General features: G+C 37.2%; 1 protein-coding gene across 3 annotated transcripts in view; it reads left to right on the top strand.

Annotated features, from left to right (window-relative positions):
• Positions 1-7,787, top strand: part of LOC121725823 (kinesin-like protein Klp68D) — a 30,263-nt gene extending 22,476 nt beyond the window's left edge. For all 3 annotated transcript variants that reach the window (XM_042112932.1, XM_042112931.1, XM_042112933.1), the window contains 7 exons: positions 2,686-2,850; positions 4,999-5,135; positions 5,252-5,416; positions 5,672-5,990; positions 6,416-6,646; positions 6,917-7,106; positions 7,440-7,787. In XM_042112932.1, coding sequence (XP_041968866.1) covers positions 2,686-2,850; positions 4,999-5,135; positions 5,252-5,416; positions 5,672-5,990; positions 6,416-6,646; positions 6,917-7,106; positions 7,440-7,547 — 1,315 coding nt within the window. In that variant the 3' untranslated portion in view covers positions 7,548-7,787. The remainder of the gene's footprint in view (positions 1-2,685; positions 2,851-4,998; positions 5,136-5,251; positions 5,417-5,671; positions 5,991-6,415; positions 6,647-6,916; positions 7,107-7,439) is intronic.
• The last annotated feature ends 5,868 nt before the right edge of the window (positions 7,788-13,655 follow it).

Genomic DNA, 13,655 nt, shown 5'->3' with positions numbered 1-13,655 from the left:
TGTAATGATGAGTCACTCGTAATTACATGCGTGGCAATGAAAAATCACAATTCAAATAAAGAAAATACCACATGCGATATATTAATTAAGAATAACACAAAATGAATGGCAATGGTATAAAGGAAAATCTAAAGGAACTAGTGTGTCAGAGATATTAAGATAAAGCATAGGTATCTTCGATAGTTCCCTACAACTTGTAAGTAAGTGTAATAATTCAAGTAAATCCAATTAAAAATGTGTATTGTTATTGTTACAAACAACCTGTTTTCGCATAGGTCAGTACAATTAGTGGAAATAATTTAGATCTCTTGGGCACGAAACAGAGCTGTTACGTAAGTAGGCTTACTCTTCAAGTGCAGGCACATTTTATTTTATTCGTCTCACACCGTTGCCCAGTGATAAATAATAAAAAAAAAACAATGGAAAGTGTTGTACGTGAATCACGAAAAACAACTCGGATGTTTCTGTAATTGCTTATTGCATTACATTGCGTTCGCGATCTGTATCTTCTTTTTGTCCAACGCCAAATAAGAATTATTGCGATTTATTTGGATGACTTCAACATCAACAAGCCACTATCCTAATCATATTTTTTCTTTAACTTGGAAGTTCTATCGTCTTCCTCTTAAGCTCCTAGTTCCTTGGCGTAGTAAGATATTGTTCTCTCCTGTCCCGTTAATCTACCGACTACCTGCCCTTGCTTGAGAACCAGCTGTTTTTTGCGATACCATAGTATTAGCACCTACAGCCTTAGATACTTATTAAGACTTGTCACTTCCTACGCGTTTTGCGTCAAACACCGTACTTATAATTACTACCGGAGCCTCTACAAGGACTACGTTACGCATAGGACAATCGTCAATGACTTCGACGCTTTACTATCAGTGTGGGACTCACGGCTCACCCACATATTATATCAAATGTTTACTAACTTCCTTATGTGGTATTGTCGGTATAGCTGTCTGTATTCTGTGCCCTTAAGAAACGGGGTAAATGTTAGTCCATCTGATAGTTCTGCGGTCTGCCTAAATATGCTGAGAAATGGGGGCACCGTATTAAGTGCTTTATGGGATGATTTCTTAGGTTTTCAAGTCAGGTAAGGTATCATTAGAAAATCAAGAGTCCTAAGTAATATTGTAATAAGATTTAGGGAGGAATGTAAACTAGGCTCGGCCTAGGGTGGGATAACGTTATGTAGAATCCCTGAGGTATTTCCTCTTTGAGGAGTAATCTGAAAACTGTCCTAAATCACTTATAACTATTATTATTATAACATACTGTTTATTTGCAATTATTGAGCCATGACATGCAAGGTCAGTAAATATCAAAAGTGTGAATATTAACACATTGCTGATTTTCATTTCCTCAATCGGTCGAGTGTTTGCTGTAACGTATTTGTCTATTTGAGCTTGAGTCTCAATATTTGTGTTAGCTTCAAGATTTACTTTGGCTTGGTCATGAAGCCCATATAAAGCCGAAGGTCTAGATGATATCCGACTTATCATTGTTGTAAAAACATGATGACGAATTCAGTCATTGAATTTATGAGAGTAGGCGTGCTATAGCTAGGGATAAATGTACTTACAGATTTTATGATGTATATGTAGATGATAGCAAATAATTGTACATACATTTTATATTGAAGAGTCAAGGTACCGAAAAGCAAAACCAATTGAAATGCAATATTGAATAGTTGTTATTAAATTTTTATTAGGCAACCTCTTAAGAAATGTTTTATGAAGATTTCAATGCCATTTCAGCCACTTTGTACAAAATGGTAGCCTAAATATAAGTTTACGATTCATAACCTACATAACATCGATTCTTGTGTAGAAATAGTTTGTCCAGAAATCTTCAGCGCGTAATGCGTTTACAAAACAATAACAGTTTACGTAATACACCGTAAGATTCAAGATGTAAAACATGATTGTGATGCTTCAAGTGCCTAACAGCATAATGATCTTTTAAATGAAATAATACTACTATAATAAGATGTATAATTATTAATTAGGCTTATAGCATCATTCTGGTTTTGATAACATCGCTAATTAGGATTAGAATGTTTATGTAGTTTCATAATCTAGGTGATTCACTGTTTGTCTACAAGTACTGGAGGCGCGATGACCATTTCTTGTACCTACGTGTGTAATGCGTTATGCTCTAAATATTCAATTTGCTACAATTGCGTATAGGATGGGCTCTCGGACTGTCAGACTCATTGCCCGTTTCCGACAGGCCTTTGTAGGGTCCTCGGTGACTGTGTATATTGATCCTAATACTCATTTCCGTTGTAACAATATGTTTATGTAAATAGTGGTTAAGCAACCCACTAAGTTCAAGTTACGTTAACTGTTTAGTAATATCTGGTTCAAGCCTTGAACTTCAAGGTTTCTTTTTACTTCTTTTTGTGAGGGATAATGTTGGGGATTATTTTTCTACCTATTAGAGTCTAGCTAGACCTAAAATCTAGCTTACAAAAATTATAATAGACTTCTTGTATTCGACGGTGGCATATATTAAGTAGAATTCCTACCGTATAATATATTCATGCATTCATGATAACCATGCTCTCTTCTTTCCACGTGAAGGTCCTTTTGTCATTTCAGCCTTCAGGCTTCAGGCATCCTTTGAGTATGTCCTACGTAGCAGATTACATCCCTAATGTACTAAACTTTTAATTTGCAGAGTAGGCAAACTGAACCTAGTGGACTTGGCGGGCAGCGAGAGGCAGCGCAAAACTGGCGCGTCGGCGGACCGGCTGCGGGAAGCGTCGCGCATCAACCAGGCTCTCTCGTCTCTGGGCAACGTCATCTCGGCGCTGGCGGAGAACAGCCCCCATGTTCCGTACAGGTATTAAAACCTTAGTACTTAATAGCAGATATTGCCGACGACAGCTTAGCTGTGCTGTGGTGGAAGTTTTGCTTTCGATTAAGTATAATGACTAGTAAGTACGGTCGCGGAACACGTAAAAACTGATTTCACCTATCGAAATGCTATTTCGCGTTACTATAAGAGCCGAGATCGGTAAAATAAAAAGATTTAAAAAAAGATTTATGAATTATCTTATATATTTAAACGAGCAATTCTTGTTTCATGAAATTTAGTATATAGGGGGTTTCGTTTCAAATTCGTTCGAAAGAAAATCTACTGACTTTCAAACTAAACGTTTACGTAAGAAACCTACATTTTGAAAAATCTCACGTGAGATTTGGGGGGTTGTATAAAATGATGTATAAAATCTCACGAAATCTCACCAGGGGGTCAAAAAGTAAAAAAAAACACCACGTAATTTGTAGACGCCCCCAAACTGCTTTGTAGGCTTTATAGTCTCTGAGAAAAACGGTGGACAGAAAACGGACAGACGGATGGACAGACCGAAACTATAAGGGTTCCTTGTTGACTACGGAACCCTAAAAATGGAATGGCGAAATTCGTATGAGTAGATGGAGATCAAAAAGATAACATGAACAAAATGCTGTTACATTATGTTAATAAAAATTCTGTACATTGTATCATGCATGTTGTAGAATGACGAAAATTTTAGCACACTAGATAGGTTATAAAAATTAATTCTGCATGCAAGGTTGCTATTTCACTATTTGTAGAAAAATAAGCTTCTCAGTGGGAATTGGGAACATAATATTTTGCAATCATTAATAATTGCAATTTCTACATTTGAATGAAAGAATTGCAACAAATTTACTTGTTGAAATTGGAATCGGAACTATTTATAGTTGTGTGTAGGAGTTACTTTGTAATGAGAAACTTACAGGTTAAATAAACGTATTGCAACCTCACGGGGGCCGGGGCTTACGGGTTAAATGTTGCTATAATACTGCCACTCACTTCAACGAATCGAATCAAAATGCCAACGAAACTTCTAGCAGTTTAAAATTTCATGGTTGAATATAAGAATTGCAATTAATCAACTTAACTTATACCTAGTTAAAAGTAGTTAATATAACAAATACAGTCACTGCTAACTGGTTATATTTTAAATAATTACAATGAGTTATCTCGAATCAACTCACTGGTTGAACAAAGGAATTGCAATAAATCAAGTCACTGGTTGAACGTTGGAATTGCAATGAATCAACTCACTGGTTGAATGTTTGGATTGCAATAAATCAAGTCATTGGTTGAACATTGGAATCGCAACGATTCAAGTCACTGTAGTTAAATGTTGACATTGCAACGAATCAAGTCACTGCAGTTGAATGTTGGAATTGCAATGTATCAAGTCTCTAGTTTAATATTGACATTTGACATTACAATGAATCAAGTCAATGCCAACGGCATTGCAATGAATCAAGTCTCTGGTTGATCGTATATCAATATCAACTTACTGATTGAATGCGAGGATTGCAACGAATGTCGAATTATAAAACTTTTAAGTGTAAATATTGCTGTGAAACAGCAACATTTTTACGACTTTTTTTAATGTATTATGTATTTTGTTAAGCGGCACTAACACTCGGAATACGTCACATATCGAAAAGATACCGCCACGCCCAACATCACACAATGTTAGATTTAGGTAAACCGTATTTCACTGAAATGCTTTATATCTTCTGTACGACTAGAAATGTTTTTATCGGAATGGGCGAGTATTTAATGTAAATAATTAATCATAATATATTATGTTAACCATGGATATTTTAAAAGTCTTATCTTCATCTTGGCTTTAAGTGTATAGTAGCTTTAGTAGTACTTATTTAAGTGAGTTTAAAAGAAATATGTTCAGAACCAAATAAACAAATAATGTCCTCGTGTATGTAGTTATCATTATTATGCATTTATATATTTATTACTGTGATATGTACAGAAATTATTTTAGAAGTATTTATAAAACACAAAAGCAAAGTTTGTGGCACGCTTTTTGGTATTTGGTTTTTATTCTTTTTATCATAATAACATCATTTTTATTCAAATAATGATTGGTAAAAAAATTAAGACACAGGATTTCATCTCAATGAAATCGTGATATTTTCTTTACAGAGATTCAAAGCTTACGCGGATCCTTCAGGATTCTCTCGGTGGTAACAGCAAGACGATAATGATTGCTAACATCGGCCCAGCTTCATACAACTACGATGAAACTATAACGACCCTTAGATACGCCCATCGAGCTAAGGGTAAGTTATTTTTTTTAATAGAATATACTTAATAACTTATATATTACCCCTTTTATTTTTATTTTAAAAAAGGTAACGAAGGAATGGCTCGACTAAATTAAGCCTTATTTCTACAGCAATTAAGAACAAGCCGGTGCGGAACGAAGACCCGAAGGATGCGAAACTTCGGGAATACCAGGCGGAGATCGAGCGACTGCGGACCCTCATCGAGCGACGCAAGGCGGTCGAGCGCAAGAAACGCACGCCCAAGCCCGCTAAAGCGCCGCGATCCGCCTCCAACGGTTTGTCTATGACTTACTTCCAAATTTAAAAAATTGGAACACTTTGTTTTTAACAAACACAGGCAATAAATTAATGTTGCCAGTAAAAGAAATGCTGACTTGTCATGATGTTTATGAAACGTAGTATTATGTTTCATTTGTTGTCAATAAGTAAAACCTCATTAACTAAAACGTGTCATATATCATACGCTATTTAACGTACCAGTAGAAAGTAATTAGCGTATCAACATTTCTTACTTACAATTTGTTTTACAGAGGAGGAAACGGAGAGCATCGAAAATGAACATTTACTAGCGGAATCTACCATAGAACAAGAGAAAACTAAAACAGAGGAACTCGAGACTCAGATCAAGGCTCTAGAAGAGAGATTAGTTCAAGGAGGCGGAGGCAAAGATCTAATTAATAACCTCAACGAAAGCCAAATAATTCTAGAACAAAGAAATCACGAAATCGCCGAAAGAAAAAAGAGGGAAGTGGAAATGCAACAGAAGATAGATTTAGAGGAGGAAACGACTGCTATAGTAACTAATACCTTCACTACACTTCAACAAGAAGTTGATCATAAAACGCAGAGGTAAGTACTCGTATTATTAAATGATATAAATCATTGTAATTTGTAATTTTATAATTCCAATTTATAATTCAAATAACAACATTTTTTATCGTCTACCAAACGTTACTAAAATTCTAACCATCTAAAGTGGCCCATTCACTATCCTGCATTGCAGTCCGCCATGCAGTCCGCAGGCTTATGCAGGATTGTGAATGGTGTCGCAGGCCGGCCGCCATGGAGGCCTGCGACACCATTCACTATCCTGCATAAGTCGGCGGACTGCCGTGAATGGGGGCCCATTCACGGCAGTCCGTTAAAATTAAAGGAGAGTTGGTCGCATCAATAATCTGGCTGAAAATAAAAAGTAAACAAATTAAATTTCGAACTAGACTTTAAAAATCTTGCTGGTTTTATTAAAAACTAAACAACTTCAAATTTCGAATCAGATTAAAAAAGTGCCTGGCGAAGTACGCGTGCCTCCGCGAGGAGATGGTGGAGCAGCGCGAGGCGCACGACGCGGAGCGGCGCGAGCACGAGGCGCTGCAGGCGGCGCTACTGGCGGAGCTGCGCCGCCGCCTGCTGCTCGCCGACGGCTTCGTGCCCGAGGCCGGCCGCGCCACCGTGCTCCGCTTGCGGTACAACGACGACAGCGACACCTGGGAGCTGCCTGAGCACAGGTAACAACTGGAACTTGAACGAGGAGATGGAGGAGCGGCGCGAGCACAAGGCGCTGCAGGCGGCGCTGCTGTGCTGCGTGGTACAACGACGACAGCGACACCTGGGAGCTGCCTGAGCACAGTTAAATGCACTTTTAGAGGAACGGCACACGCGTCGGCAATAATAATTAGTATCAAAAAAATATGAAAAAAATACCAGTGACTGTCGTCGACGCATGCCGTCGACGCATGTCGTCAACGAGTTAACAATATCTTAAATGTCGTTGCCAGTGGCGCCGAGGTCCTCCGCACGCGGCCTGTAGCAAGCGGCGCGCGACGGCCCATGTGTACGCTTGCGTTAGAGGCGACGTCGGGTCGGCGGCGCTGCGACAACGTGCTCGCGCTGCGGCCCGCGCCGCTCCCGCCCACCGTCGCCCGCTACCCGCCCCCCGCGCCGCCCGCACCGAGAACGCAGCCGCAGGTATTAGTTTTGCGAACTTGTATAACAGTGTTTGTTAGTGATTAGGAATATAAGAAAATAATGTTTGTTGTCAGTTTGTAAGGTTTTTAACAGAAGTTTATCATTTCAATATTTTTGACCTATGCTAATTATTAAAATATAATAATTTGCTAGCGCTTGGTTGCCTTACGCTGGACGCTGTTCAATAAATAAACTCCTGAAAAAGACCTGGAAAGAACAGGATTTAATATTTAAAATGTTACAAAATTGGTTACTCATGATGCTAATATAATTAATCTATGTATTTTACTTTTTTTAATGTAATAAATAACATATCGTATAATATAATTCCAGCCCGTAGAGGTGGTACCCAAGAAGGAGGCGATATTGGAGCGCGGACGTAGTGCGCGGCCCCGCCCACCGTCCGCGCACCCGCGACTCGGCACCGCTGGCGTGCGGTAGAGCGGACGAACAGTCTCAGTACTTAGATGGGTACGGCGAAATCAACACCTTTAGCAGATTTCAGATTGGTTTTGATCCGGTCAGAAATTGGCAGGTGCAAAAATGACAGCTTTCAAAAACTATTAGACACATGGCGTACTCGATACTGTACGCTAGGGGCTAGGGCCTAGGTGGAGCTCGAAAATGTTTAAAATGAACGTGGCGAAGAAAGGAACTAACGCTGCCATCATACAAAAACTCCACTATTGACAGTTCTCCTTTACCAGCAGCGCCCCCGCCCACGAAAGCCTTGTCGCAATTTACAGTCAACTTGACATGTTCGTGTCTGTAGTAATCTAGGTATGGTCGATTTGCGCTGTAAGAAGTGGGTACAGTCAACAGAAAATTTATAATATGGGCCGAGCGTACTTTTAAGCGTAAGCTAAAGTCACGATATCGACTCGAAGAAAGCTAAAACATGCCGAGTCAGTCCCTTTTAAATTAAAATATTTAAACTAGTAATTATGCCTTCTTTAGTGCTAATAAATAATTTAATAGTGCTCTGTCGATTATGGATTTTTTGCTGACTGTACATTGTATTCTTAGCTATAGAGAAGCCGACTGTACAAAACTCTGTGTCGTCCGCCTGATATTTAACCGCCAGTGCATTTTAATTATTCGTTTGCTTTGACTGGTCAAAGCTAATAAAATGGACATACAATATGTATGTCAATATTGATACTCAAGCGAGACGAATGATTTTTAGGAATATTGCTATGTATTGTAGGTCAAAATATAACATAAAAATCTTCGTTATGGGTTAATTCAAAACTCTTAAGTCAGTGTAACACTTTACTGGGCTATATTAATTGATCACCAAATGAAATGATGATGGCGTGATTCTTGCCATGTACTTGTTATATTAATTGATATTTCTTTAATTTTACCAGTGAACTTAAATTCTCACATATGCCTTAATTACCTACAATTTTCTAAATAAAAATATTTATTAAATATCTATAGTTTTATGATAAATAATAAAAGTAAAAATACTGTAATTCGAAAATACGGTATTAATTCGACACAGAATTGTGAATGTTTTGCGATATTTTTATATGGATGGATGAAGCGTTCGCGATTTTTCGCGCTTAGCTACTTTGTTTTGCTCACCGATTACTTTATAAAAGCCCCAATATTTTTAAAATTTTTAGTAAACACCATTATACCTTAGGGAAATAACCGAATTAGCCAGTAAACAACTACTGGTTTCATGGAGAATTACACATTAGTAACAATGTAAGAGATCATTAAATATAATAATGTTAGACAATATATAATTAAAGTAACAAAAAAGAAACCTACTTCATTAAACGCGACGCTAAAATGTCATGTAGATAGTCACAAACACGGTGAACTTTAAGATATAAATTGGCTCACTTATAAATTATAATATTATTACTCGATCTTTTATCTTTGTGCAAATATTTTTTAAACGTTTGTCTTATAATATTACGTTCGATGTTTACTAAATAACACAATGTTTATAGGCATTAGATTATATTTATGCCCAAAAGTATTTAAATTATTACTTATATGATGTAGTTTATTCAACGCAATGAATGATCTCATTAAACTTATTAATCAAAAGTTCTTAAAAAGAGTACCATGACTATTGAGGCAGAGATGATCTCGAAATATTGTCATACAGCTCGACAAGGCTTTAAATCAACGTAGCGAGAAAAGGAATTAACGCTTCTATCATACAAAAACGTGATTTTTGACAGTTCTCCTTTACCAGCACGTTCATTTAAAGCCTTGGAGCACTATATATAGGTGTCGCTGTTGCTCCAAACTTTACCATCCGAATTTTGACACATGATCGACCAATGACAGCTCGTGATCGCAGGCAAAAACAAATAAGGCCGTGTGCCCACGGAAGACAACACTGTCGCCGCGTCATTTTCACTCTCATACATTTTCACAGTATTCATTTCGAAATTGGAAGAGAAAACAAATTTCAGGGCGCAGCTTTTTTTGCAGTTTGAGACATGTATCGAAGACAACTGGGATTATACATTCTCTTTTGTTTTGTAAGCCAGTTAGTGCTCTGAACGTGAGCAAGGGCGTACCCAGGCTCTGGGCCAGGGGGGGGGGGGGAAATTACCCAGGTTCTGATCCATGGGCAAATCAGATTTTTTATTAGCTAGGTGTTTATAAAGAATAAAAATGTATAATTTTTAGTTGTAAAAATATTGTATTTCAAACAAATGACAAAAAATCGTTTTCTTAATTTTTGATTTTTATAGAGCAAAGTACTAGATAATATACTTAGTAGGGACGCCCCCCCTGCCCCCCCCCCTCGGTACGCCCATGAACGTGAGTGCTCTTTGTATTATGATTTTCTAGCCGAATTTTAGTTCTATTCTTATTTGGTTGTATCTTTTTGTATATTTTATCGTTGTTTTTAGGAAATTTTATTCCGGCTTCGATTAATATTTTTTGAAGCTTGTGATATTAGATAGTTTGTTATATACATATTGTACAGCGATTATCATTATAATGGAATGTGCGTTAAGTAGTAAAGACAACGGCATTTTGTAATCGATATATATTTATTTTGTATGTTCAAATGTGTTACCAAAGAAACGATTCATTCCAGATTCGCGTGAGAACCGATCATGTTCCTGTATTGTTATAAAGAATGTTATTCCCGATGGTCTAGTCAATGGTTCTTATACAAAGTATGTAAATAATGTTTTATTGTAGTTATTTATATATTATCGCACAATACTGAGTAAGTAACTCTTACACCCTTACTAAAAATAGCCTTCACAAAACAAGTGGCTTTTTCAATGTAATAGACGACGGCAAAACACAGTATAGCGTATCCATTGTGTAACTATTTTTATTAGTAAGGGGTAAGAGTCTACAGTACGGTTATTGTAATATTTTGCTCAGAAGCTTTTACATTTGGCAAAAAATCCATGAATTGCTATTATTCGTGTAATAGTTTTTGAGCGTAAATATATACAGTAAATTCGTGATGTATGCTAAAAAGTAGTTACTTATTACGAAAGTGAATGATTGTGTTATGTTGGCATTTTTAATAATATTTTTTTAACAAAATTGTTATTTGCCAGCCAGGACTCCTTTGTTGTATTTTATCTTTGAAATAGATAAATAATGTAGTTTAATTTTATTTAACATGAATTATGATTTGGTTGTACGTTATGTAACATAATCATGTGATATTTTAAATCCGCTAGTCAGCCGTGCCGCATACACGCTTATTCAATAATAAATGAATAATTTTAACTGTTTTTTTTTTATTTCTTAACACCCCAACTTCACAGCTCCTCTGTACAGTAAATAGTTCTTTACAGTGTAAAGAACTATGCCCGTTTCTGAGGTTAATAAAACCTCCTGACAACTGGTTTCTGACCATAAAAATGACTAGATAAATAACGTTCATTTTGACTGACCGATTATGAACGGTTGGTTGACTGTTTATTCTGAAGTCTATACTCTATAACTCGTAAGTCGTACTACACTTCCGATAGACGTCGCTAACGGCCGTTCCCAATATTTGATCTATCTCTGGTTTTGCCCTACTAGAGATAGGAATAGCTCACATTAAACATGTCTCTAACGGCCGTTCCCAATATTTGATCTATCTCCGGTTTTGCCCTACTAGAGATAGAAATAACTCACATTAGACATTAGAGACATATATTTTATGTCAATTATGAGCTATTCCTATCTCTAGTAGGGCAAAACCAGAGATAGAACAAATATTGGGAACGGCCGTAACATAATATTCAATGTTAGCTGCGATCGGTTGTATGTCAAACCAGAAATAGATTGAATATTGGGAACGGCCGTAAGAAAAGTGTTAAACTCGAGACAATGGTTTTCTGTAGCTTCAGCTTCAAACCATTGTCTCGAGTTAGGCTGCGTTTCCACCAGAGATGTGTTGCGAGGAATGTGTTTTTGATAACCAATAGAATCGCTTCATTGACGTGAGCTTGCCATGACACCGCTCAGCGCGGCGATGCTATTGGATCTTAAAAACACATTTCTGGTGGAAACGCAGCCTTATACCAAAGTTATACATAATTACTTAAAATATTTATGGCACCGGAAAGAAAGTGAACATTTTAGATTTAAAAAAAAAGTCGGATCTACTGAACACTAGATGGCGCTTTTGGGACTCTGCGTTATGCCGGCTCTTGATATAGGCGAACGCGTTGGCCAACGCGTCTGCAGACGCGTTGGCCCAATGTGTAGAACGGGCGTTCGCGCGTTGGCCGTAGGTATTTAGACGTTGGCCGACGCATCTGCGAGCTTGCCGCGCGGGTCGGAAATGTCGGCAAAAGATCAAAGGACATTTGTCGCAAGCTTCGCGCTCCATCCACACATAGGCCGCGCGATCAGTTTGCCCGGAGTTATAATTATGATAATTATTATAATAAGTAATAATTTTTGTATGTAATAATTTAATAAATAATAAGTAGGTAATAAAATAATTACTTATATTATTTTAATATTATAAAATATTATGTAAAAGTGAGTTTATTTCTTTGTTTGTTACGTTTTCTCGCCTTTTATTTATTTATTTCCAGAATACTCTTTAAAAACTTTTTCTTGTCCACATTTACAAAGTAATTATAAGCTGTGAATAAATAAACAGCTGCAGCTGTTAGCGACTAAACATCCATTTTGAATCCGTCCGCACATTGGCGCGATCCAAAGCATACTGAACGACCTTCCTATGTGTGGATTACTCACAAACGCCGTTGCAAGCGCACTGCCAACGCGTCTGCAGACGCGTTGGCCAACGCGTTCGCCTATATCAAGAGCCGGCATTAGACAAACTAGGGCCGGTATAAATAGTCAGTACTGATGCGACCCGGTCTCAAGACGCGGTTCGGCTCTGTGATTGGTCCAAATTTTGACAGCCAACCAATCCCGAGACCGAGATGCATCTTGAGTACTGACCATTTATATCGGCCTTGGTTTATTTTGGAGAAGTCTAGTAAAATGACAATGAAAATGGATAAATGAATGGAGAAGTATATATTATGGAATTAGTTATTAAGCATGGCGGTTAAAAAAACATTTACTCTTAAATTCGCCATCAGCGGGGGTCGTAGAAGAATCTATTGAGTATTGAGTAAGACGTAAGTCAAGAAACGGAGCGATGCATGAGCGGAATACGTGCCTGAGTCGTAAAAGACGTATTATAGGTATACCAGGATCTGATGGCAAAAAGTGGGAAAAGAAATTGACTCTATATTATGCAATACCTGGGTAATTGGAACAGCGGGGTTAAAAATTAAAATAGTCGCTTTGGAGGATCATATTATGAATCATAATATGATTCATTTTTTTAATTCGCAAAATGGGAGCTCGATAAGGCTTTAAATCTCCGTGAGTAATTTGTATTCTGTGCTTTAAATGAACGTGGCGAAAATATGAACTAAGGGTCCTCGCAGACTTACAATTTCAAGTTGACCGACTAAATCGTATAGTATGACTATTAACTATGGCGGCTTATGAGAGATCGCACATTGCATCCAACTAAATTGTACAACTTTTAGTTGGATGCAATGGAGCTCTCATAAGCCGCCATAGCAGTATACTATACGATTTAGTCGGTCAACTTGAAATTGTAATTCTGCGGTCGCTCTAACGCTGCCATCATACAAAAACGCAATTTTTGACAGTTCTCCTTTACCAGCAGCGCCACGTTTACGTTCATTTAAAGCCTTGTAACACAAAATAATATTTTGTTTTTCCTTATAGCGACTGATTCTGTGTGAAACATGCAAATAAATCCAATGATCAAGGACATTTTTTGAAAATCTGCCATTCAAATTTGCTATCAGATTCTTATCAAGATTCATGACATATTATTTAATATAAGTTTTAAACATGGGCACATAATATAGTATATTTGTTTGTACAAAACCTATAACTTTTACAGGTTTTTTAAATTTTTAATAATTATGTATTAGGTATTATTTTTTAAATCGATTTAAAAGTACTCTAACATCGATTGTTGTGTTCGATGAACAGATGTCGTCTATCGAATATGATACATCACTATGACTTTAACTGCCGTTTCAT

Source organism: Aricia agestis, chromosome 4, assembly GCF_905147365.1.
Source record: "Aricia agestis chromosome 4, ilAriAges1.1, whole genome shotgun sequence".
Taxonomy (NCBI): Eukaryota; Metazoa; Arthropoda; class Insecta; order Lepidoptera; family Lycaenidae; genus Aricia; species Aricia agestis.
Note: the sequence above shows the minus strand (reverse complement) of the source record. Positions and strands in the feature narration are given on the sequence as shown.